Below are 25,619 nucleotides of genomic sequence, written 5' to 3' on the forward strand. Positions count from 1 at the left end.
TCTTTGTCCATTTTCTTTTATTGCATGCGCACAAATCATTGATACAGTCTTTCAATGACAAGGGGCTCTGATCATACAATAACCACTGGTGTCAATTTAAGTTATTGGCAAATATTTAACAGCAGGAAATAAGCATCAAGTAACCACCAGCTCGTAGCCCAAGCGTTGTGACACCCACCACTGAAGTACTGATTACAAACTTATTTACAGACAGAGAGAAGCTGTTTACATCGTCACTCTTGCTTTGACACTACAGACAGATACAGAGTGGAGAAGCTTCAGCTGCTGCCAAGATGTTTGGTGTGTCTTCCTTGTGCGATGATCTTCCCTGTAACCTTGTTGGTGAGGTCCACTGTGGCAAACGCCAGACTCCGTCCCTGTTTCAGAACCTGAGCGGTGATGAGAACATCTTCTCCCATCTTGGCAGCGTTCATGTACCTATGACACAGTGACAGCTTTTGTAGTTTATCGGGGAAATTATCAGCCAGATTAGGAAAGCCTGCAGGAGGTTAAATTTAATCCTGTGAGGTGTAACTTAACCCTCAGTGCGCTAAGCTGAGTATGTTATTTCTGACTTTCAACATTTATCCTTTAGTCTTGGCAATAAGTGAATAAAGCTACTTTTGGCTGCTCCCTGCCCTGCATTAACACATCGGATGAAACCCCAAAGGGATTTGTCTCCTGGGATCAAGCCAGGGACCATTTTCTTACTGGGCAATTCTGTAAACCAAAGCAAATAAAAATTCTAATCAACAAGGGGGAAAAAAAACTACCGGTGTATATATATTTTAAAGTACTTTTCTCTCAAATGTGGGGTCATGACTCATCACTCTTCATGACTTTGACCTCACAGAGAGGCCGAACACTACAGTTTAAGTGGTATTAAATATCATTTCTGAGTGCAAAGCTCTTCCTATTCTGGCTGCTCCCTTCAGGAGTTGCCATCTTTCTCCATGTCATCCTATCCCTAGCATCACACCAACCCTCTGCATCATCCCCTTTATGCTTGTTCCTCTTCTGCAGTTCTAAGCTAGATGCTGAAATACAGTGACCACAGCTTATTAAGAAAAAACACAGTTCTGAATGTCACCTTAACCCCCTGAGTATAGTGCTATAAATGATACGCAGGTAATTTTTTTTTTCCTTTTTCATCTTGTTGTGTGCGATAAGCCCAGCTGATGGATACACCAGTAGGACTGTCTTGTATGTGTTACTATTCCTTTAATTTAGGTTCAAATTGGTTTGCTGTTTGAAGGTGCACAGTGATGAGAAATAAAAACTTAATGTGTTAAACATAAAGGAACAAGCCTGTTATATTTGTGTGAAAATGCTAAAACCATCTCAGCCTCTCCAAACCACTCAACCTGACCTGTCCCTAGCCCTGGTCACTCCACAAACTGGTGTCTATCCTGAGCACAGATAAATGGAATAAAGATAGTAAAGTAATTTTGGACTAAGTGTTCACATTTACCCATTTATGAGGAAAACAAAAATAGTATAATGTACAAAAGGTGACAGATAAAAGTAAAAATATTTAGTTTTTGCATGAAAATAACCCTACACGAGCACAAGTCTGGTTGGTGGCTGGGTCCGTGTTGTAGGACCCTGTGAAGGTTCATTTTACATATTTCAATTGAACCTTGAACCCTGCTTGCTACTTTTTACAGGCAGATCTGCCTTATGCCAGAGTTTTGAGGGGTAGAACCTGTTCCCAGAAAGGCTTACAATAGTTATGGACTCACGTTATATTCATATCCACGCTGACCCCCGGTGCCCCCCTCTCACTGTGCATGATAGCTATGGTGGAGACGATATCAACCAGTGTGGCTGTTAGCCCGCCGTGCAGCGTCCCTCCCCGGTTTGTGTGCTCTTCTTCTACCCGCATCTCACACACCACTTTACCGGGGCTGGCAGACAAAATGTCCACCTGAAGAAAACACAGAGTTGTTTTTATGTCAGCGCAACAATACAGACACGATCCGGCTTTTTTCTGCGCTTAAACCAAAAAACTAATTTGCACAAACTGTCCATATTTACCTTGCTAAGTACCCTGTCGAAGCCTGGGCTATCCACCATAGCTCTCATTACATGTTTTAAGGAATTTAAAGTAAGCGAAGCCATTGTTAACGACAAGGTGTGTGTATTTAACACCTTTTCATGCAGCCAATGTCAAACTTCTGTTTATCTTACACCGCCGGAAACTGTGGCGTGCCGCAAAACGGTCCGGGTGAAACTTTAACTGGCCAGCCACAGTAAAGAAGGTAAACAGCGCCGCGTGCGTATAAAATTTTAATGCTAATAGTTTTTTTCCAAGCCTTCTTTTAGTTAAATATTTTTTATAATAAAAAGTATATTTTAATGGTATGGAGTCTTATGAAATGGTATATCAACCCTAAAAAGTCTTATTTAAAGCTTCAATTTATCCGAATTAGAAACTGTTTAGCAAGTTCACCCGGACGTATTTCATGGGTACACCTTAGAGAACTTGCAGAGAGCAAAGATGGGCTAATGTTTGGTTTTAATTCTTTATTTCAGATGTACTTGTGCAAAACTGGTGTCTAATAAAGATGGCTTCTACCTCGGAGTCGGACACACCGTCAGTTTCTAACTTGGAGGAAAAAAGAAGCCGCCTCTGTGACGAGTTTGCAGCCATAGCGGGAACTGAAAGCGCCGTGGCTCAGTGCTACCTGGCTGAGAATGACTGGGAGATGGAGGTACATACACCAGCTGAGTGTAACTCTGGTGTTGTAGCCGGAGTCCAAATGGGCACTTTTAATTGCACTCAGCACAGCTGCGGGTTATTTTACTGATTAAATGAGAGCCTGTAGCTAAAAACATTACATTGATGCTGATGCTGGAATACGGATGTATATACAGCCAAGTCCTGATATTTTTTTTATTTTTTAGTCCTGTGATAAGCAGCACATTCCTGTCTCTTTTCCTTCAGAGAGCCTTGAACTCATTCTTTGAGGCAGACATGGAGAGGGTGTTTGATGTTGAGGAGCTTCCAGAGAAAGACACCACCCCCAAAGCTAAGAGGCAGAAGGTTGAAGATGCCCCTGCTGCAAACTGGTGAGTCTGCTGTCTTTTCTGTGTATGGTGACGTTTACTTATGACTCTGTTCATTTTAGCCAAACTGTCTGTGGAAACATTTGCAGCATAGATTTGACTGCAGACAGTCCTGCTACCACACGGAAACCTTCAGAAGAAGATGATGGTAAACTGTCCATGATCACCTGGAACGTGGACGGACTTGATACGGACAACATTGCAGAGCGTGCCAGAGGCCTGTGTTCATATTTAGTCTTGTAAGCATGTGCTACAGTTGTTGCACAGTTTTAGGCATCATTTGGAGGAAATTTTACATTTTGCTCAAAGTTCTATATATTTGATAGTTAATGTAAGTAAAGTAATTGTTTTTACTTTAATTGTTTTATTTTTTTTGTTTCATAGATACACTCCTGACGTGGTGTTCCTGCAGGAGCTCATTCCCCCGTATGTCCAGTACTTGAAGAAACGGGCTGTCAGCTACCTGATGATTGAAGGTACAGTATGTTAGATACAGTTAAGCAAAGCACTCATGTGAACGATAAAATGGTCATTAATGGCTGAATGCAGTTGAACTGCTTTGGTTTCCCTCAGTGTCGCATTAGCAGAGCCATTAGAGACATTTGTAGATATTAGTGACATCTGTGTTCTTCTTTCACTGCGTTTATAAATTCTGACTGTTGTACTAATATGGGGATTATACTTCTGCGGGAACTGTGACAGGAAGCTCATTTTAAGCCCACGAGGTAATCGTCTGCATAACCTAACGTGGACCTCCAGAGAAATGTAACTGCACATCGGGTCAACGCTGACTTGATTGGCATGGAAGGTTGCAGAGTAGGAGTAAAAGGGGTGTCTCATGGTAATTTTAGGGCTTTTATTGACTTGTACAGTTAAGACATTTTAGTCTTCAGCACCACTTATTAAAACATTCAAGTCAGAGTGTATATGTTTATTTGAGTCTGTAAGCATACTTTTGACTCTGTGTGGATTAGAGAAAATCTCAAATGAATTCAGACTTTCAATTTTTTTTCACTCATTGAAGATGTAAGCTTTACAATCATTGCACACTGGAAATAGGACAGTTCAAAGTAGTCATTAAAAGCGCCCATATTACCACGACATTGATACATACAATGACTAAATGTAAACTGACCACAACCGTTAAGTATCTCTGTACACATACAGTTTGCACATGATATTGATACTTATGTGTATCAGCATACCTTGACTAAAGATTTGATGTGAAGGGGAACCAAAGCTTAAAAGTCTCCATCTTCCTCTTGACTTGTGTTGACCAGGTGGTGAGGAAGGTTACTTCACAGGGATGTTGCTGAAAAAGTCACGAGTCAAATTTGTGGAGCGTGAGATAGTAGCTTATCCCACCACTCAGATGATGAGGAACCTGCTTGTTGCTCAGGTGTGTGCAAAATCATCTCTGATATTTTCTTCATGTGCATAAGTTCTGCGGAACGGGATACTTAGGACCATTTTCCTTTCCAAAAATCAGGTGATCGTCAACAGCCAGAAGCTGTGCCTGATGACATCCCACTTTGAGAGCTGTAAGGGATATGCTGCAGAGCGGATGAAACAGCTGCATGTGGTGATGCAGAGGATGTCAGAGGCACCTGATGATGTCACCGTTGTGTTTGGGGGAGACACAAACCTGAGGGATGCGGAGGTCAGACGCTGCTCCTTCCACTCACATACAGCCAGTAAACTTGTAACAAGTAATCACAGTAATTCTTTTCTCTGGACCCGTCTCAGGTGACCAAGGTGGGCCTGCCTGCAACTGTCTGTGATGTGTGGGAGCGACTGGGCAAACAGGAGCACTGCCGCTACACATGGGATACTAAAGCCAACAACAACAAAACTGTTCCGTATGTCAGTCGCTGCCGCTTTGACAGAATCTACTTCCGCTCGGCTACCAAGGATGGAGTCCCTCGTCTGGCCCCTGATCACATGGCCTTGGTGGGGCTGGAGAAGCTGGACTGTGGCCGCTACACTAGTGATCACTGGGGAATCTACTCCACCTTCACAGCTGAATAGAACTACACAAAACAACCAAAAACATGACAGTTAAGCATTTTATTTTAGATCAGCCGCTCTTTAAATGACAGTAATGCTATGCAGGAAGATGTTCTTATTGCCGGTAAACGATTCACCTTAATTTAATCAGTTTTATACTCTAATGTGTGTCTGCTTAAGTGTTTTATGTGGTTAAAATGACAAATTAAAAAATGAAAAGTACCAATAAATTACAATGTCTTTGTTTTATTATACACTTGCACTGATTGGGGGGGAGAGTCCATTAACAGAAGTCTGACAGCTCTTCAGCTTTTAACCTTGTTACATGATCTTCCTCAGTGGATGGAGTTGGGACTGAAAAACACCACACACAGCATGAGAAACCCTACTGTGATGTCACTCTGTATGTAATACACACATCAGGCCACTAGAGGGCAGTACACAGTTGAGTAGCAACTGTTCAAACACTGACTTACAGGACTGAGAGTAGTGTTATGGGAAGTCCTAACTTTTAAGCACTACATGCATATGACTGAAGCTGTTGAGCCACTGTTTCAACAGCTAGATGCAGTACTATCCATCCACTCTCTTCTGTGTATCCAATTCAGGGGCTGGAGCCTGTTCCAGCTGTTCTAGGGCAGTGATTTTGTGTTTATTATGTAAGTCTTTACTTACTTACTTACCTCCAGCCCAAGAACACGGAATACGGGGGCTCCCCAAGGATGTGTGTTGAGCTCCCTTCTCTTCACTCTGCTGACCCACGACGAGATCTACTACAGGGGTGAAGTTAACCATCTGCCAGAGTGGTACAGCAACAACAACCTGTCCCTGAATGTGGAGAAGACCAACAGTGACTCTACTTCCTCTGCAAACTGAGAAGCACAAGAGATTCAACCCCCATTATGAGCACCTTTTACAGAGGCACAGTTGAGAGTATCGTCACCAGCTGCATCACTGTGTGGTATGACTCCTGCATTGGGTTCTGCAGGAAAAAATGACAACGGGTAGTGAGAGCAGCCGAGAGCATTGTGGGGACCTCTCTTGCCTCCCTCCCCAGGAGATCTACTGCACCTGCCTCATCTGGAAGGTCGTCTCCATTACAGGTGACTCCACTCATCCCTTCAACAGCGTCTTCAGTTTGCTGCCATCAGGAAGGATACTGAAGAGCCTCCGGGCCAGAACCAGCAGACTGAGAGACAGCTTCGTCCATCGGGCTGTCAGGATGCTGACCATCTCTGGATCGAGAAGGGGGGCCCAAGGGTACATCTTTCGCCATCCTACAATGCTGTGATTGTAGCCATTCCCCACTTTCTGTGAATGGTACTCATGGCCATTGATCAATAGGCTTTGATTAGTTGTCATTGATCAATGGTCATAAGAATTTGCATACTAACAATCATGGAATTAACCCCCCGGCACATTGTTCATTCAGTGGCGCTAGTTTCCTTCACTATGCAAATGTACTGTTTATATGGTTGGGGAAACCTACAGTCAGCTGAGACTGAAGAAGTCACTTGGATGAGTGACGAAACGTTTCTCCAACTGAAAATGTCCAGATGAACAGAATCAACCTTTTGGGATTTACTTACCTGGATGATTAAGCACGCATCAAGACGTTATTTTATTAAACATTTTAAAATGTTAGCAGCACAAACAAACATTTTTGCAGCACAAACCAGCACAAACGTTTGACATCCATTTTGTTTGATTCCATTAATATGGGGGGGCTGGTTGACCTCTAGAAATTTTTGTTAATATCTTTAAAATAATAACGGCACAAACAAAAATTTCTGCAGCACAAACCAGCACAAACGTAGCACAAACGTTTGATACCACTTTTGTTGGATTTGGGTAATGTGGGGGGGCTGGTTGACCTTTACATTTTCATTAATATCTTTAAAACAGAAGCAGCACAAACGCTAATTTTACCTGCACAAATCTGCACAAACGTAGCACTAACCGCTCCGCCTATTTGCCTTTACGTTTCAAGTGGGTGGGGGGTCAGCTTCACTCTGCTCGTCAAGCGAGGTGTACTGGCAGTCGCGTGACACACACAGATCGAACACATATTTCTGTGTTGCAGGTATGGAGATGTTCTTATGTTTTGGAGATGCAGTCTTTCATTTATTGTTCTTATAAGTTGTTTTGATGTTTTTTCAGTGACATATTATTTATTTTGTGCTTTTTGTTTTTGAGAGCTTAAGTTAATGTTTTAAAACAATTTGTTGTATTTGATTCGTTATATTAATGTAGTATTAATGAAGCTGCAGGCACAGCTCCTTTCAGCATGGCCGGAGGAGAGGTGTACTGGCAGTCGCATGACACACACAGATCGAACACAAATTTCTGTGTTGCAGAACACAACGCAGAACAACAGGCGTAACACATGAACGGGTTACACTTACATTTACATATCGTGATACTTTCTGAACCTCTGTTGTTGCTTTCATTGCTTTGTCTGCTCACTGGCCTTTCTCTGTACGTATGTTTATTTAAGGTTGGTATAAAAAATATTAAACCTTGATAGAATGGGTGGAGCTAGAACATGTAAACATACTTTACCAAGGACACGAAAAAAGTTATATACACATACTGGGAAACTGCCTGGGTATATTGGAAACCAAACCTGTGTGTGTGTGTGTGTGTGTGTGTGTGTGTGTGTGTGTGTGTGTGTGTTTTATGACTTAAACAGTGCATAATCTTCCTGTCACCTTTATTTCAGAGAGAGAACTAACTTGTTGAAGCAGACATGGAGAGTGACTCTAAAACACACAGTGGTGATGATACTACTCCAGATGACTGAGTCTGCTGTCAGCTCTTCTATGTATGGTTAAGTTTACATATGACTTTTTGTATTTTAGCTGACTGACTCTGTGAAAAACTTCCAGGATGGATTTGGCTGTAGACAGTCCAGATGGAAGTCCTGCTGCCAGTCCTGCTGCTACACAGAAACCCTCAGAAGAAGAGGATTTTAAACTGTCCCTGATCACCTGGAATGTGGACGGGTTTGATTTGGAAAAACGTCCAGAGCGTTCCAGAGGCCTGGTTAAATATTTAAACTTGTAAGTACCTGTTACACTTTTCACACTTTTAGGCATTGTTTGGAGAAAATGCAACATTTTCCTAAAAGCTGCACATATGTGACATTTAATATTATTAAAGTAAATCTCTGTAAATACAGACACAACCCTGATGTGGTGTTCCTGCAGGAGCTCGTTCCCCCTTATGTCCAGTTCTTGAAGGAACAGCTCGTCAACTACCTGATGATTGAAGGTACAGTATGTCAGATAGATACAGGTAGGAAAGGCACAGGTATGAATGATCAAATGGTGATTAATGGCTGAATGCAGCTGAGCTGCTTTGCTTTGACTTCATGTAACACATGAAGAGAGCTGTTAAGGACTTTAGTCAATATTAGTAACATCTGTGTTCTTCCTTCACTGTTTTTATAAAACCTGACTATAAAACTTTGTACTGAGACTACATGCTTATTACTGTTGTGGGACAGCTGTGTGGCAAACGGTTCGTGCACCCAAATTAAGGACTTGCCAGACAAACTAAACTCAAAGCAGAGCTTTATTAGCTGGCAAAAGGCAACCTTTACAAAAGATAAGGCAGAGTAAAACTTGAACAAACTCTAAGGGCTTAAGTGCACATGAGGTAATCAAGGAGATAGGACACACCAGGGAACAAGGGTGAACAAAATCTGACTAACGAGACAGACTGAACAACACACACAAGACAAAAAATCCAGGAAGTAACACAAACACTGAGACACAGATAAGATCAACCAGGGAACAGAACTAGAAACATGGAAGAAGAGCTAGGAACTAATACTCAAAGAATAAACAAATCATTGACTAAAGATTTGATTTGAAGGGGAACCAAAGCTTAAAAGTCTCCATCTTTCTCTTCCTTTTGTGTTGATCAGGTGGTCGGAACGGTTGCTTCACAGGGATGTTGCTGAAAAAGTCACGAGTCAAACTTGTGGAGAGCGAGATGGTAGCTTATCCCACCACTAAGATGAGGAGGAACCTGCTGGTCGCTCAGGTGTGTGCAAAATCATCTCTGATATTTTTTTCGTCTCCATAAGTGATGCTCAGGAACATTTTCGTTTCCAAAGCTCAGGTGATCGTCAACGGTCAGAAGCTGTGCCTGATGACATCCCACTTTGAGAGCTGTAAGGAAAATACTGCAGAGCATCTGAATCAGCTGCATGTGGTGAAGTGGAGGTTTAAACATGCACCTGATGATGTCACCGTTGTGTTTGGGGGAGACACAAACCTGAGGGATGCGGAGGTCAGACGCTGCTCCTTCCACTCAGATACAGCCAGTAAACTTATAACAAGTAATCACAGTAATTCTTTTCTCTGGACCCGTCTCAGGTGACCAAGGTGGGCCTGCCTGCAACTGTCTGTGATGTGTGGGAGCGACTGGGCAAACAGGAGCACTGCCGCTACACGTGGGACACCTCTGCCAACAACAACAAAACTTTTCCCTTTGTCGCTCGCTGCCGCTTTGATAGAATCTACTTCCGCCCGGCCATCAGACGTGGAATCCCACGTCTGGCCCCTGATCACATGGCCTTGGTGGGGCTGGAGAAGCTGGACTGTGGCCGCTACTCTAGTGATCACTGGGGAATCTACTGCACCTTCTCAGCTGAATAGAACTACACAAAACAACCAAAAACATGACAGTTAAGCATTTTATTTTAGATCAGCCGCTCTTTAAATGACTGTAACACTATGCAGGAAGATGTTCCTCACTTTATTTTAATCAGTTTTATCCTCTAATGTGTGTCTGCTTAAGTGTTTTATGTGGTTAAAATGACAAATTAAAATATGAAAAGTACCAATGAATTATAATGTCTTTGTTTTGATGTACACTTACATTGATGGATGAAAAGTCCAAACAGAAGTCTGACAGCTCTTCAGCTTTTAACCTTATTACATGATCTTCCTCGGTGGATGGAGTTGGGACCGAAAAACACCACACACAGCATGAGAAACCCTACTGTGAAGTCACTCTGTGTGTAATACAAACATTAGACCACTAGAGAGCAGTACACAGTTTAATCGCAACTGTTCAAACACTGACAAACACAAGAAGCAGTGTTATGGGAAGTAATGGTGAGTCCAAGTTTTAACCACTACACACACAGTTATGCCTGAAGCTGTTGATCCGCTGTTTTAACAGCTACATGCAATATAGGGCAGATCGCGGGGTGCACCTTAGACGTGGTAAAAAGTAATTTTGTGTTTATGTGTAATGTCTTTACTTACATTTATGTTTTCATGAGCAGGATTTACAAAGAGGTCATACATAAATTTTTTTTTTTTTTTTTAAAGCACGTTATGTGAGAATCTTCATGACCTCGGTATTCTACCTACGTTATTACCAATCCAGCGCTTTTTGGCCGCTTAATAATGTTGTTTTTGGTCAAGATGATATCATTCACGAGGGATACATTTGACATATAATTCACAAATTATAGACCAACAAGTCATTTACTGCAGTTTAAATGCCGGTGTTTTAGGTTAACTGGTTATATTTGTTGACATTCCTCTGCGTGTTCCAGATTGTAGCTGTCGCATTGAAATGTAATTATTATGTGATTGCAATGTTCAAAATTTGGTGTTTAATCTGGACTCATGTTGTGTTGTCGCCACCTACTGGTGGGCCTGAGTGTGGCGCTTTGTGGTGTGCATGCTTTGGGGTGAGGCTCAATTAAGCGCACGTGTCACCAGAGACTGAAGGCTCGAGCCAGAAAGAGAATGCTAGCCTGTGCAAAGGGTGGAAATATAGACGATATGGACTACAATTGCTCATGAATGTTCAGTAGAAAGGCACACACGGTATGTTGGTGCATTTACTTTGTGTGTATGTTTTATTTGAGTTGTAATTTTTGTTCTGCTGATGTAATATCCGTGTTTTTCATTGATCATTTCACCATAGTTTTTCACGGTGTTTGCTGGTGAAAAGAAGATTAAAATACTGGCTGAACATCAGTTGGAGCATGGCCCTTTATTCTACTTCGAACATGAAAAACCTTCAGGAGCAGTTACAGTGAAAAACGTGGCCTGTTATGGAGCGAGCAGCCAGAGCCCTGCACGCCATTCTTCCAAGACGGCAGCCCATGTGGAAGAGTAGACTGTGAGTTCTTACATCAGCGAAACGTTTGAACTGCATAAAGAGATCTAAGAAAAGGCCAAAAAGAAAATTGTATGGTGTAGATATTGTACATTTGTTCATTTATTGAAAGTTTATTACTGTGCTGTTTGATATTTAAGGTAGTGTACTCTGGGTAAGTTTCCTTTTATTGTTCTAAGTTGTTGGTTCAAAACATTGTAATGGAGCAGAGTACACAAGAAACTCATATCCTTGAGCAAATACTTATAGCCTTAGAAGATGAAAAGGCACAGTTAGAAAAGAAATTAGAAACTGAACTTGAAGATGCAGAAAGAGAAGAAGTTGAAGCACGCATAGGAGAAATTTATGGAGACCTTGAAATACACAAAATAGGGCTGCCTCAGCCATCATCTAAACCTGACGCAGAGGTGAGACGGACAGACCGTCAAAGGCAACTAACAGAAAAAATGCGTGAGTTTAAACAGAGATAACAAGCAAAGAAAGAAAGTTTATGTCAACATATTTAAACTTTAAGGCAGAAATTCAGCTCACTAGGTCCAAACTTAAAGAAGAATGTTCTAAAGCAGAATTAGCTGAAATGATCAAGTCAGTAGAAAAATGTGAGTTAGACCTACAGCAAGATTATGTAGCTTTACGTGCACTGACTACACCATCTCAAGATATGAGAAGAAAGATGGATAGCTGTACTTCAGTTTCTGCTGAGATGATGATACTTCTGAAAAGGCGTTACGCAGATGTTGACAAAGAGTTTGATGCAGGAGCTGTAAAAGAATCACTCCTTCAGTTACTCCAAAGAGAAGGTGCAGAATCAATTTATGGCTCAACTGTGTCTAGAGCTGGAAGAAATAGCCAGCACAGCCATAGTCAGCAAGGAAGTCATGTATCTGCAAGGAAAGCAGAGGCAGCAGCACGACTGGCATCAAAGCAAGCTGAAATAAACAGAGAAATGGAAATATCTGCCCGGAGAAAGGAGATATTAGCTCAACAAGAGCAATTGAAAATGTTGGAAAATCAAAGAGATCTTGAGGTCATTCAGGCAGAATACAATGTATATGCTGAAGAGGAATCAAAAATGAATGCTGAAATAAGAAATTGTGAAGTAAGGAGTACTTTGTCTTTCAGCCAGCTTCCTAAACCACTTAGCAGTCCCCCATGCACCCAAGTTCCTCAGAGCACTGCACCTCCTCACTCTGAAGGTAAATTCATCCTGACCTCACAAAGTGTTCACGCCCCTCACTATGATACTCAAGTGGTGCCAAAAGAAAGTGAGCTCTCTCTGGTGCAGGCATTAAAAGAGTCCTTAGTAATGTCTAGACTCCCAGTGCCAGAGCCGTTTACATTTACAGGAGACCCACTTAAATTTGTTGAGTGGAGCACTTGCTTTAAGGCGCTTATCGAGACTAGCTGCACAGATTCAGCCCATAAGCTGTTCTACTTGAAGAAGTACATTGGTGGAGAAGCTCTCTGTGTTTTAGAAGGGACATTTTATCGAAGTGACGAGGAAGCTTACAAACAAGCTTGGGATGCTCTGAACAAACGCTATGGACACCCATTTGTAGTTCAAAGAGCCTTTAGGGGAAAACTAAGCAGTTGGCCAAAGATTGGTCCAAAGGAGTCACTTAAGTTGAGAGAGTTTAGTGATTTCCTCATTTCTTGTAAGAATGCTATGCCTCACGTCCAAGGCCTCAAGGTTTTAGATGATTGTGAAGAAAATCAAAAAATATTGCTGAAACTTCCTGACTGGGCCACAACCCGCTGGAATCGTTATGTCACAAAATTACTGGATGAAGAAAAGGCATATCCAGGGTTTGCAGAATTTGCAGACTTTGTGGCTGAAGAGGCGCGTATAGCATGTAATCCTGTTTCTTCTCTGTTTGCCTTAAAAAACACATTTGAAAAACCTGAGAAAGAACAAAAACGTCTGAAGGCCAGTGTCCTGGTGACATCAGCAAATGGGTCTAAAGATGTGAAGAACACAACTCCAGTTCAGAGCCAAAGAAAATCAAAACCCAACCCTTCCTCAACTCAGAACAAACGGCAACTTGAATGTATCTGCTGCAAGCAAAATCATTTTATCTATAAATGTGCAAAGTTTACAGCAATGCCGCTTGAAGAAAAGAAACAGTTTATTAGGGACAACAATATGTGCTTTGCTTGTCTGCGAGTCGGCCACATTTCCAAAAACTGTCGACAGAGAGCAACATGTAATGTCTGCAGACGAAGCCACCCTTCTCCTCTCCATGAAGATCCTCCACTGGGAAATGAACCTGAACCACCATCAGAAGAGGAGAATGCAGCCACCGTATCGTGCAGTGTGAGAGTGGGCAACAATGATTGCACTTCAATGATCGTTCCAGTGTGGCTTTCTTCATCAGCGAAGAATCAAGAGACATTGGTTTATGCTCTGCTAGACACCCAAAGCAGCAACACATTTATTGACCAAGATATTTGTGAAAAGATACAGGCAAGCAGGGAACCAGTGAAGCTAAAGCTGACAACAATGACTGACAGGTGTTCGATTGTACCTAGTCAAAGAGTGGATGGACTGAGGGTAAGAGGGTACAACTCAGAAAAGTACATTGACTTGCCACCAACCTACACTCAAGAGTACATTCCATTGGAGAAACACACTATTCCAACTCGAGAGACAGCAAAGAAGTGGCCCCATCTACTTAGCATTGCAAATGAAATGCCAGATCTCTTGGACTGTCCTATAGCTCTTCTCATCGGTTACGACTGTGCAAGAGCACTAAAGCCAAGGGAAGTCATACCAGGAAATGATTATGATCCCTATGCAATAAAGACAGACTTAGGGTGGAGTATCGTGGGAGCCATTAAGCCATGGAAAAGTTCGATGGAAGCAGCAGGGATCTGTCATCGTGTCACAGTAAAGGAGCTGCCATCTGTCACACCTGCTTCTGTGATTAAAGCACTTGAAATTGACTTTCTGGACACAAACCATAAAGAAGGGAGTGTATCTCAAGAGGACATTCAGTTTCTAGAGATGCTGAATGAGAACATTCACTACAATGAGGAAGGCCATTTAGAAATGCCTCTGCCTTTTAGAGAACGCCCACAGCTTCCAAATAACAAGCAGCTTGCAATGTTTCGCTTGAAACGTTTAAAAGGAAAAATGGATAAGAACCCAAAGTACAAAGAAGACTACATCAAGTTCATGAATAGTGTCTTTAAAGATGGTGATGCAGAGGAAGCAGATGGCACATCAGGTAGTAACACATGGTACATTCCGCACCATGGCGTGTATCATCCCAGGAAGCCAGAGAAAATTCGAGTTGTTTTCGACTGCTCTGCTAAACACGAAGGCATCTCTTTAAATGACCACCTACTCACAGGCCCAGACTTGATTAATGCTCTGGCAGGGGTTTTGTGCAGATTTCGAGAGCATCAAATAGCAATTATGTGTGATGTGGAAAAAATGTTTCATCGCTTTCATGTCAACCCAGAGGATCGAGACTTCTTAAGGTTTCTGTGGTGGAAGGACGGGAATACAGATACTGAGCCTAAGGAGTATCGCATGCGAGTGCACATTTTTGGAGCGGCATCATCACCGGGATGTGCTAACTATGGCATGAAGTATCTCGCCAGGGAACAAAAAAAGGACTACCCACTGGCAGCCAGATTCATTCACAAAAACTTTTATGTGGATGACGGGCTAATCAGCATTGATTCAGTCAGGGAAGCCAAGCAGCTGGTCTGTGAAGCACAAGAGGTCTGTGCAAAAGGGAAACTGCGCTTGCACAAATTTGCATGCAACAACAAGGAGGTCATGAGCATTATCCCAGAAACAGAACGAGCCAGCAAGACCAAAGATGTAAACCTGAACTACTCTGTAATTCAAATGCAAAGTGTGCTGGGAGTAAAGTGGAACATAGAGGCTGACGTGTTCTCATTCAGTGTAGCCCTCAAAGAAAGGCCAGCCACACGCCGAGGAATTCTAGCAACAGTTGCTAGTGTGTATGACCCGTTAGGTTTTCTCTCACCCTACATTTTGACAGGAAAACAAGTACTCCAGGAAATGTGCAAACGCGGAGTGGGATGGGATGATCCTATTCCTCCGGCACTAGAGACCAAATGGAAAGCATGGCTCGGTGACTTGGAGAATCTAAAAAGGATTGAAATACCAAGATGCCTTGTTCCTGAGAACTTCGGCAAGGTCAAAAAAATTGAGCTGCATCATTTTTCGGATGCAAGCAGCAGTGGCTATGGACAATGTTCATACATCAGGATTGTTGCTGATAAGAACGTGCATTGTGCACTGGTCATGGGTAAAGCCAGAGTGGCACCCACAAGAATAATCACTATCCCACGCCTTGAGCTCACTGCAGCTGCAGTTTCTGCAGCTGTAAGTAACTTCCTCAGGTCAGAGCTCGAGCGGAAAATTGACGAGGAGTTTTTCTGGACAGATTCTAAAGTGACGCTTGGATACATAAAAAATGATGCTCGTCGCTTTCATGTCTTTGTGGCAAATCGAGTTCAGAAAATAAGAGACTCTACTGATCCGAAGCAATGGTTTTACATTGAATCTGATCAAAATCCAGCTGATCACGCGTCTAGGGGCCTCAAGGTGGCAGATCTGCTAAGCTCAAATTGGCTCACTGGACCTAAATTCCTATGGGAAAGGGAAATTGTCACAAACCAACATTCCCCTGATCTTCTTGTTGGGGACCCAGAAGTAAAGGTCCTGAAAACAAATGCCCTTGAAGAAAACAGCTTTCTTGAGAGGTTCTCAAGATTTTCCAATTGGGATACAGCTCTTAACGTTGTGGCAAGAATTAAAAGACTTGCAAGGAGAGATAACTCAGGACCCATTAGTGTAAAAGAAAGACAAATGGCTGCCTTTGTACTCCTCCAGGCAGCACAGAGGGAAGCCTTTAAAGAAGAGCTCAAATGGTTCAGTCAAAACTCAGCTGGACTACCAAAAACTCATAAAATGTATCAACTTGATCCTATTTTGGTAGACAACCTGCTTAGGGTTGGAGGAAGGTTGAGAAAATCCTCAGCATCATTTGCATTGAATCATCCAGTAATCCTTCCAAAGGAAGGCATTGTCACACAACTCGTTCTTGACCACTGTCACAAGAAAACGCAACACCAAGGCCGAGGCCAAACTCTGAACAAACTCAGGGAAAGTGGCTATTGGATCATAGGTGGCAGTAAGGTAGTGGCCAAATACATTAAAGGGTGTGTCAATTGTAGAAAAGTGCGTGGGCCAGCTGAAGAACAACGCATGGCTGACTTGCCATTTGACAGAGTGGATCCTTCGCCCCCATTCACCTACACTGGAGTTGATGTTTTCGGCCCCTTCTATACGAAACAAGGTCGAAAGGAATGGAAGAGGTATGGCCTTTTGTTTACGTGTTTAAGCTCGAGAGCCGCGCACATTGAGATGTTGGAGGATCTCTCCACTGACGCATTTATAAACGCTTTAAGATGCTTCATAGCAATCAGAGGCACAGTCAGACAGATTCAATCTGACCAAGGGACAAATTTTGTCGGAGCTAAGAACGAGTTCAAGAAGGGTCTGTTGGAATTAGACAAGGAGATGATTTCTACTTATCTAGCTAAAAACCAGTGTGACTTTCAAATGAATGTTCCTGAAGCTAGTCACAGAGGAGGCATTTGGGAACGACAGATCCGCACTGTTAGGAATGTCATGAGTTCTGTCCTAGCCCAAGCCACAGGGAGGTTGGATGACACCTCATTGAGAACTTTCTTCTATGAGGCCATGTCAATTTTGAACCATCGTCCACTCACTACTGATACAATCAATGACCCCAACAGTGCTGAGCCTTTGACGCCTAATCATTTGCTCACAATGAAAGAGTCTGTGCCACTTCCGCCTCCTGGTAGATTTGTAAGAGAAGATTTGTACGCCAGGAAGAGGTGGCGGAGGGTGCAATATTTAACAGAGTTGTTCTGGAGCAGGTGGCGCAAGGAATACCTAACCAGCATTAGTTTAAGACAACGATGGCATACTCCTAAACAAAATGTACAGGTTGGAGATGTAGTGATTTTAAAGGAGGACAATATTCCAAGAAATGAGTGGAAATTGGCAAGGGTGGTTGAAGCCAATGAAGATGATGATGGTTTAGTGCGGACGGTTAAGATCCAAATAGGGCAAAAGGATCTGGGAAAGAAAGGTGAACGTTTGAAACAAGTCTCTTTTCTTGAGAGACCAGTTCAGAAACTAGTGGTACTAGTTAAAGGGTCTAAACTACAGTGAAGTAGTACAAGGGTTAAGAACACAAACATAATATGTGATCTATAAGTTTATTTAAGAAGTGTTTTTTTTGTAACATAAGTTGATGTTTGATTGTCAATTTATTAAAAATTACAGGATTTAATTTTGTTTAACACTTGTAAATAGAAATCCTTTGTAATTTTGGTGGCAGTGTAGCTGTCGCATTGAAATGTAATTATTATGTGATTGCAATGTTCAAAATTTGGTGTTTAATCTGGACTCATGTTGTGTTGTCGCCACCTACTGGTGGGCCTGAGTGTGGCGCTTTGTGGTGTGCATGCTTTGGGGTGAGGCTCAATTAAGTGCACGTGTCACCAGAGACTGAAGGCTCGAGCCAGAAAGAGAATGCTAGCCTGTGCAAAGGGTGGAAATATAGACGATATGGACTACAATTGCTCATGAATGTTCAGTAGAAAGGCACACACGGTATGTTGGTGCATTTACTTTGTGTGTATGTTTTATTTGAGTTGTAATTTTTGTTCTGCTGATGTAATATCCGTGTTTTTCATTGATCATTTCACCATAGTTTTTCACGGTGTTTGCTGGTGAAAAGAAGATTAAAATACTGGCTGAACATCAGTTGGAGCATGGCCCTTTATTCTACTTCGAACATGAAAAACCTTCAGGAGCAGTTACACAGATGTTGCATCCGTAGATTTGTCATTTTCACTGAATGGTTGTCTCTGTCGGCCAGTGTGCTGTTTAGTCAGGCGGTTTGCTCCTAACTGAACTGTGAGTATCACTAATTTACGTGGGTGTGTTTCCTGAATCAGCTGACCGAGCAAACAGGATACATCCAGGTAAACTCGAAACTTTCGAGCTGATCCGTGGCATAGTGGAGAAACTGTCGACTTGTGATTTGCACAGAGGTATGATACTACGCTGAAGAATTTAATTTCTTTTAGTTATTATTGTTATTTAAATCGTTTCAAATATGAAGAGGGTTAAAGAAGAAGAAGAACTAAAGAATTAATGAAACAACATGATTCAAGTGTAGGTTTAGTCTGCCTGCCTTAAAATCCACACGTACAGAATAGGAATTAGGCATTAGGGGGTTTGTAAATATGGATAGAGATTTCAAATAGTTTAGTAATTATTTTTATATTATTTTCTGTATGTTTATTAAAGGTTATGCAAAATTGATAGAATGGGTGGAGCTAGAACATGTCAACATACTTTCAACCACATTTGTGTTGCAACCATACACACAAAGACACAAATAAACATACTGAGAAACTGCCTGGGTGTATTTGCAGCGAAGCTATTTTTTTTAAAGTTATAATAAATGAATAGAAAGCTTAACCTGTTGTGACCTTTCTTTTAGAGATCCTTGAGCTAACTTGTTGAAGCAGACATGGAGAGCGACTCTGAAACACAGTGGTGAAGATACTACTCCTGATGACTGGTAAGTCTGCTGTCTGTTCTCCTACATGTGGTGAAGTTTGTTTATGACTCTTGTATTTTTCATTGACAGCTTCTATGAAAAATTTGCAGGATGGAATTGGCTGATGACAGTCCTGCTGCCAGTCCTGCTGCCAGTCATGGTGACAGTCATGGTGCCAGTCCTGCTGCCAGTCATGGTGACAGTCATGGTGACAGTCCAGCCAACAGTCCTGCTGTCACACAGGAACCCTCAGAAAAAGAGGATTTTAAACTGTCCCTGATCACCTGGAATGTGGACGGGCTTGATGTGGAAAACCTTCCAGAGCGTGCCAGAGGCCTGGTTAAATATTTAAACTTGTAAGCACGTGTTACATTTTTCACACTTTAAGGCATCGTTTGGGAGAAATTGTTGCTGGAGATGCAACATTTTCCTAAAAGCTGCATATATGTGACAGTTAATATGATTAAAGTAATTTTTTGTAAATGCAGATACAAACCTGATGTGGTGTTCCTGCAGGAGCTCATTGACCCTTATGTCCACTTCTTGAAGAAACGGTTTGTCAGTTACCTGATGATTGAAGGTACAGTATGTCAGATACAGGTAGGAAAAGTCCATGTATGAATGATCAAATGGTGATTAATGACTGAAGGTAGTTGAACTGCTTTGGTTTCACGTAGTGTCACACATGAGGAGAGCTGTTAGGGACTTTAGTTAATATTAGTAACATCTGTATTCTTCCTTCACTGTTTTTATAAAACCTGACTGTTGTACCAACACTACCAGATTGGCTGATCAGATTTTTGGAAGCAGGATTTTGTAATCAAATTATCACAGAACTCACTATGAGCAGGGGGCTGGTCCAGATGGGAGAAAGAGTGTTTAACAAAATACCTGATTTGTAAGTATCGAAATAAATGAGCAGAGGGAAGCATACATTTTGATTGCAGCTGAGCAAATGAAGCAAAACAAATGTCGATGTAGAGGTCCTTAATAGTGTGAAGAACTCATTCTGACCATCTGAACAGCAGGAACAGCTAAAACATTATTCCAGAAAACCCACGTTCTGGCGTTGTAAACCCATAAATAGTGCCTGAAATCTGGGAGGCCTAATCCACCCTCAGAGGTGGGTTTCTGCAAGTGTGCCTTCACAACTCTATGGGATTTATTTGCTCATAAGAAAGACAATGATAGAGTCAATAGTTTGATAAAAAAAAAAAAAAGTAAGAAAGATGGGAATGTTTTGGAAGAGATGAATACATTTAGGAAGAACAACTATTTTAATTATATTAAAACATCTAAGTAAAGAAAGTGGGAGAAGTGTCCAATTATCTATCTTAGCTTTAATACTATCAACCAGGTCCTGAAAGTTCAATTTAAATAGTAGCCAGAAAGTTGCCCAAATTTATTGATGAGGCAAGCAGGGGAGGCAAAGAGAGCCTGGCATCTGACAGTGTCAGGGCCACATCATCTGCAAGTAAAGTGATGATGGACTCGACTGGACCACTGGATATACCTACAATGTCAGAGTTGTTCCTAACTGTAATGGCCAGAGGCTCCATAGGCAAGGCAAGTTTATTTATATAGCACAATTCAACAACAAGGTGATTCAAAGTGCTTTACATAGCTAAAGCAAAGCGCACAGGGGACAAACATCAACCCTGCCTAGTCCCTCAGTGAAGTAGAAACAGATGTGACTTTATTCTGAAGGTCTTTGTGGATGATTCGGCGTCACACAACCCAGACACCAGTGAAAATAAAGCAGGATGTGCAGTGGTCACAGAACATCTTAGCATTAGGCTCATTATCATATCACTAAACAGAATATGGAACTAGACCACAGCATTAACATGAAAACACACTAACTTCATCTCGTTGGAACAAGAGTGAGGGGTGAAAGAGCGCCCTCCTCCAACGTGAGCGTGCCAAGCTTCAACTCAGTGACGTGCAGAGTGAGACTCTGAGTCACCTGGGAGGGATCAGCAATGAAACGTAGATAACACCTGAATAGACAATCAGGCTGGTTTTGCCTGAAAGGTTCAGTATGTTTTTCAGTTGTGGTGGTTATTGATGAGACTTCTCTAATAATTTTACTGATACATCCACATGACTCGCCAAACGTCACAAACACAGGAAAGCTGTATATGAATTGCTGTGTTTCAAACTCTTCTCTAGTCCTGATTTTATTAAAAGTAAATACAGTAATTAAAGTATGCAAATTTCACAGATACTCGACTAACAAATTACTCGTACTCATTCTGTATGGCAGCTAGACTGCTTCCTGACACGTAAGAAAGCTGTGCATTAGATCCTCATTATGCTAGTAAATATAACAACAGCTGTACATTCCTTTGTCATATTTACTGAATTCTGAACATCATCTGAAACCCTAAACTAGACTTTTGTGGTCATTCCACTTCATTAAGGGGTTTCACTGGGCCTCAAACATGCTTTGAGCACCCAAAGGATGAACTTTTTCTTTCGGAGCTAAATGTGACCGACCGCTTTGTTTTCCCCAGTGGCACCAGTGATGTAGGCACAATAATTGCTAATTGTAAATAGCACTGGGATGTTTTAAACTGTTATCACAGTGTTATTGATGCTGTTATGTCAAACCGATTACCTTACAACAGTAAAAATCACAAAGCACTGCATAGATAGAAAAATGCTGATCTGTCGCTCTGCTGCAAAATCCAGATCAAAAGTATTTGATGTACGTTGGCTGTGCGGAAACACATGGCAGCTTCTGGTTTTACCTCAGACTATGAAGGGCATTGGTCTCAAAGTTAGATCATGGTTTGTTGTATTCATTTATCCACCGGTTCAGTCACAGGCACTATCCCCTCATAGTACAGTTCCAAGGACATCTTTGAGGCTGACTCTAAAGTGTTTACGTGCCACGTCATAGGTGGCCCTGGACAGGTCACTGATAAGGATAAAGCACACAACCAAATTCACACCATGGCAACCTTTCTTAGAACATTTGTTAGACACCGACGATAAAGACAGATGGATAAATTACATTTATTATGTTCAGTAAAGGGTTGCTGATTCCACTGTGGACCTAAAGCCACATGAAATCAAATGGATGTAAGAAGAAGTCGCATGACAGGGAAAAAAAGAACGGCACGAAAGCAGGGTGTGTGTGATGTTTGGTGATGAATGTTGTACCTTCATCCCAAACAATATTGCTGCTAATGGATATTTTAATGGATTTAATAATACAGTTTGATAAACATGTCTCACACCAAATGGCTTCCTTATCTCAACAACACTCTCTCATAAATGAACAAATTAATTTAACTAAAGTTTTAAAGCTGTCTTTTTGCAGTTGAACAACCAATGCTGTTTCATATTTCCATGTGTAATCTGATAGCTTTTCCTTTGTATTATTACTGCTATGTTTGCACAAAAATTTAACACTCCAAGAGCAACTGAAAATAAACAGAAGGGTGGAGACTCAGACTAAGAAGAGCGGGTAGGTGGTGAGAATCCAGAGAAAGGTATGCTTAAACGGCATTTTTAAGAGATATGTATTTTTTGATAAAGCTTCTGTTTAACATTAATTGCAATGTATGACAATAAAAGAGTTGATACACTCCTCATTAAGGACATGGAAGTAGAGATATCAGGCGCTTTATGGGCCAATGGGTTGAAGAGGATTAAAGAATGCTCTGTTAATGCCAGATTACAACTTATATGGTTCAAAGTCCTTCATCGTTTGCATTTCTATAAAACAAAGCCAGGCAGTATTTGTCTATTATCTATTTCCTCATTGCGTGATAGATGCAAAGCAGTCGAAGGAACCCTTGGCCCTTGAAATGTTATAAATGCTGTCGTGTATTCTATGAAAACAGTTTTGTCAGTGAGAATTACATACTTATCTTTTGTTAAATACTCAGTTTCCTGTACCTCTGTACTATTTTTTCTCAAACTGCTCATCAGTTCCCTCTGACCCATGTGCTGTTACATGCAGCGCGTTTGTTTCTATGTAATCAGATGTGTGTGTGTGTGTCATGGTACAAATTTCACATGTTTGTCAGAAACAGGAAAATCAACAGTCTGTTGGAGTCACTGCACTCATTTAATCATCTGCACGATGGAAGATAAATCCCCTTTCCCTGAAATAATGGCAGTCATCTAGTTTACATGTCAAACCTAAACCCACCAAGTTGACAGGACAGCATGACAACAATAGAAATGCAAGTTTAAAAGATTATTTTTAAAAGACTATTATAAAAGATCATTTCCTTTATTTAATTAATCTCACGTGTTGTTTAATCATTAGAAAGCATCTTATAATTTTAACATATTATAACTAAATTTGTTGACTGATCACTAATTGGAGGCACCGGTCTATTAAAAAATCAACCTGTTGTCCTGCAAGGTCTCGGTCAGCAGTAAGTGTCTGTTAAGTTTTCCAATTTTAACAGTAATGGGAGATATGGCATGTTTATGAGTATAAGCTGGTCTGCATTACACGCGTGTGTGTGTGTTGTTTGTTAGTAAACGGGTTAATGCATTTGCTGTTAGGATGTGTGTACCTTTTGTTGTGATGCTCAGGACCCTTTCTTAACCTCCACTCTGAGTCAGTCTGCCTTAGTTTTTCCTGGTTTTCCGTAACCCAATCTTCATGTGTGCCCACACTAAAAACAGCCTTCATTGTTCCTCTATGTTCTCTTCTCCCTCCTTCTCACGGCCGCTGCCTGCGTCTCCCACATCCTGCAGCACATCATGGTTATAATGCGCACATTATCAGCAGTTCAGTGGGCAGTTCTTCTTCAGCTTTGTCTTATTTTTCAGTTATTCTGTCAGTCCGGGATCTTCTCCTGTGTGAGGAAACCCCTCCCTACCTTACAGTTGTTACCAGGGATGTTTTATTTTCATGCTGATGTCAGCTTTAACTGACACAATGAAGTCAGTTTTTCTTTCTTGTTGACTAGACCACCCTGTTATCATACACCCAAGAACAAGCAGCCTGTCTGCTCTGTGTTGTGCTCTGTAAGTGTTTAGCAATTTGCCTTCAACACTCAACTCTGTTAACTCCTCTTAGTTAACCCTTCACACCGTGAGATCGAACATTTGACCAGAAACAATTTGACTTGCCCATGTGGAGCAGGGGCTTCTTTCTTGGTCAGCACACTCTCAATCGGGTTCACTATGGACAGAGATGCTGGTGTTCCAGCAGTTTCCAGTTCATGCAGGTTTGAACTCCTAAACATTCTAACTAATTTCCTCTCCTACAATTTTGATTGTGACACATTCAAATAACTTGAACGGATGAGATAGAAATGGCTCTAACTCATGTAAATGTGCAATTCCCTTTTCAAATCCCCAGCCCATGATCACTGGTATAAATGAGAACCTACCTGTCAGTAGACTTGTATTAAAATAGTTTTTGTTTTGTCTTCCTCTTGTGTTGACCAGGTGCTGAGGAAGGTTACTTCACAGGGATGTTGCTGAAAAAGTCACGAGTCACATTTGTGGAGAGTGAGATAGTACCTTATCGCACCACTAAGATGAGGAGGAACCTGCTTGTCGCTCAGGTGTGTGCAAAATCATCTCTGATATTTTCTTTGTGTGCATAAGTTCTGCTGAACGTGACGCTCAGAAACATTTTTTTTTGCAAAAATCAGGTGATCGTCGATGGCCAGAAGCTGTGCCTGATGACATCCCACTTTGAGAGCTGTAAGGCCAATGCTAAAGAGCGTATGAATCAGCTGCATGTGGTGAAGTGGAGGTTTAAACATGCACCTGATGATGTCACCGTTGTGTTTGGGGGAGACACAAACCTGAGGGATGCGGAGGTCAGACGCTGCTCCTTCCACTCACATACAGCCAGTAAACTTATAACAAGTAATCACAGTAACTCTTTTCTCTGGACCCGTCTCAGGTGACCAAGGTGGGCCTGCCTGCAACTGTCTGTGATGTGTGGGAGCGACTGGGCAAGCAGGAGCACTGCCGCTACACGTGGGACACCTCTGCCAACAACAACAAGAAAGCTTCCTACCCTGTTCGCTTCCGCTTTGATAGAATCTACCTCCGCCCGGCCGTCAGACGTGGAGTCCCACGTCTGGCCCCTGATCACATGGCCTTGGTGGGGCTGGAGAAGCTGGACTGTGGACGCTATACTAGTGATCACTGGGGAATCTACTGCACCTTCTCAGCTGAATAGAACTACACAAAGCAACCAAAAACATGACAGTTAAGCATTTTATTTTAGATCAGCCGCTCTTTAAATCACTGTAACACTATGCAGGAAGATGTTCCTCACCTTATTTTAATCGGTTTTATACTCTAATGTGTGTCTGCTTAAGTGTTTTATGTGGTTAAAATGACAAATTAAAATATGAAAAGCACCAATAAATTTTATTGATATGCCCTTACATTGATGGATGAAAAGTCCATTAACAGAAGTCTGACAGCTCTTCAGCTTTTAACCTTGTTACATGATCTTCCTCAGTGGATGGAGTTGGGACTGAAAAACACCACACACAGCATGAGAAACCCTACTGTGATGTTACTCTGTGTGTAATATAAGCATCAGGCCACTAGAGAGCAGTACACAGTTGAATAGCAACTGTGTCAACACTGACTTACAGGACTGAAAGTAGTGTTATGAGAAGTCTTAATGGTGAGTCCAACTTGTAACAGCAGCACACGTATGCCTGAAGCTGTTGATCCACGGTTTTAACAGCTACATGCAGTAGCATCCATCCACTCTCTTCCGTTTATCTAATTCAGGGACTG

General features: G+C 41.7%; 4 protein-coding genes across 12 annotated transcripts; 3 read left to right on the forward strand and 1 right to left on the reverse strand.

The window, feature by feature from the left end:
• Positions 1 to 2,169, reverse strand: acot13 (acyl-CoA thioesterase 13). The gene is made up of 3 exons (XM_004549228.2): positions 2,038 to 2,169; positions 1,743 to 1,927; positions 1 to 438 (listed from the first exon to the last, which is right to left on the reverse strand). The coding sequence occupies exons 1-3, from the start codon at positions 2,119 to 2,121 to the stop codon at positions 279 to 281; spliced, it is 429 nt and encodes a 142-aa protein (XP_004549285.1). The 5' UTR covers positions 2,122 to 2,169; the 3' UTR covers positions 1 to 278.
• tdp2b (tyrosyl-DNA phosphodiesterase 2b) lies at positions 2,143 to 5,306 on the forward strand. The gene is made up of 8 exons (XM_076879106.1): positions 2,143 to 2,261; positions 2,536 to 2,714; positions 2,948 to 3,072; positions 3,159 to 3,308; positions 3,454 to 3,545; positions 4,350 to 4,468; positions 4,559 to 4,729; positions 4,816 to 5,306. The coding sequence occupies exons 2-8, from the start codon at positions 2,568 to 2,570 to the stop codon at positions 5,095 to 5,097; spliced, it is 1,086 nt and encodes a 361-aa protein (XP_076735221.1). The 5' UTR covers positions 2,143 to 2,261; positions 2,536 to 2,567; the 3' UTR covers positions 5,098 to 5,306.
• A 2,496-nt stretch (positions 5,307 to 7,802) lies between these two features.
• Positions 7,803 to 9,927, forward strand: LOC105940876 (tyrosyl-DNA phosphodiesterase 2). Its single transcript, XM_024798257.2, has 6 exons — positions 7,803 to 7,877; positions 7,964 to 8,138; positions 8,258 to 8,349; positions 9,008 to 9,126; positions 9,205 to 9,375; positions 9,462 to 9,927. The coding sequence occupies exons 1-6, from the start codon at positions 7,826 to 7,828 to the stop codon at positions 9,741 to 9,743; spliced, it is 891 nt and encodes a 296-aa protein (XP_024654025.1). The 5' UTR covers positions 7,803 to 7,825; the 3' UTR covers positions 9,744 to 9,927.
• Positions 9,928 to 10,187: 260 nt separating this feature from the next.
• Positions 10,188 to 25,255, forward strand: LOC112430136 (tyrosyl-DNA phosphodiesterase 2-like). 9 transcript variants are annotated; one of them, XM_076879114.1, is made up of 9 exons: positions 10,352 to 10,931; positions 11,032 to 11,229; positions 18,813 to 18,893; positions 18,983 to 19,009; positions 19,046 to 19,228; positions 19,361 to 19,452; positions 24,297 to 24,415; positions 24,506 to 24,676; positions 24,763 to 25,255. In XM_076879114.1, exons 4-9 carry the CDS (start codon positions 18,984 to 18,986, stop codon positions 25,042 to 25,044), a joined length of 873 nt encoding a protein of 290 aa, XP_076735229.1. In that variant the 5' UTR covers positions 10,352 to 10,931; positions 11,032 to 11,229; positions 18,813 to 18,893; position 18,983; the 3' UTR covers positions 25,045 to 25,255. The 9 variants fall into 9 exon arrangements, 7 of the variants coding, with proteins under 7 accessions (XP_076735227.1, XP_076735226.1, XP_076735228.1 ...); XM_076879113.1 differs by having other exon boundaries at positions 10,350 to 10,931; positions 18,963 to 19,228; XM_076879109.1 differs by having other exon boundaries at positions 18,983 to 19,228.
• Positions 25,256 to 25,619: the final 364 nt, after the last annotated feature.

Source organism: Maylandia zebra, linkage group LG22 (genome assembly GCF_041146795.1).
Source record: "Maylandia zebra isolate NMK-2024a linkage group LG22, Mzebra_GT3a, whole genome shotgun sequence".
Lineage (NCBI taxonomy): Eukaryota > Metazoa > Chordata > Actinopteri > Cichliformes > Cichlidae > Maylandia > Maylandia zebra.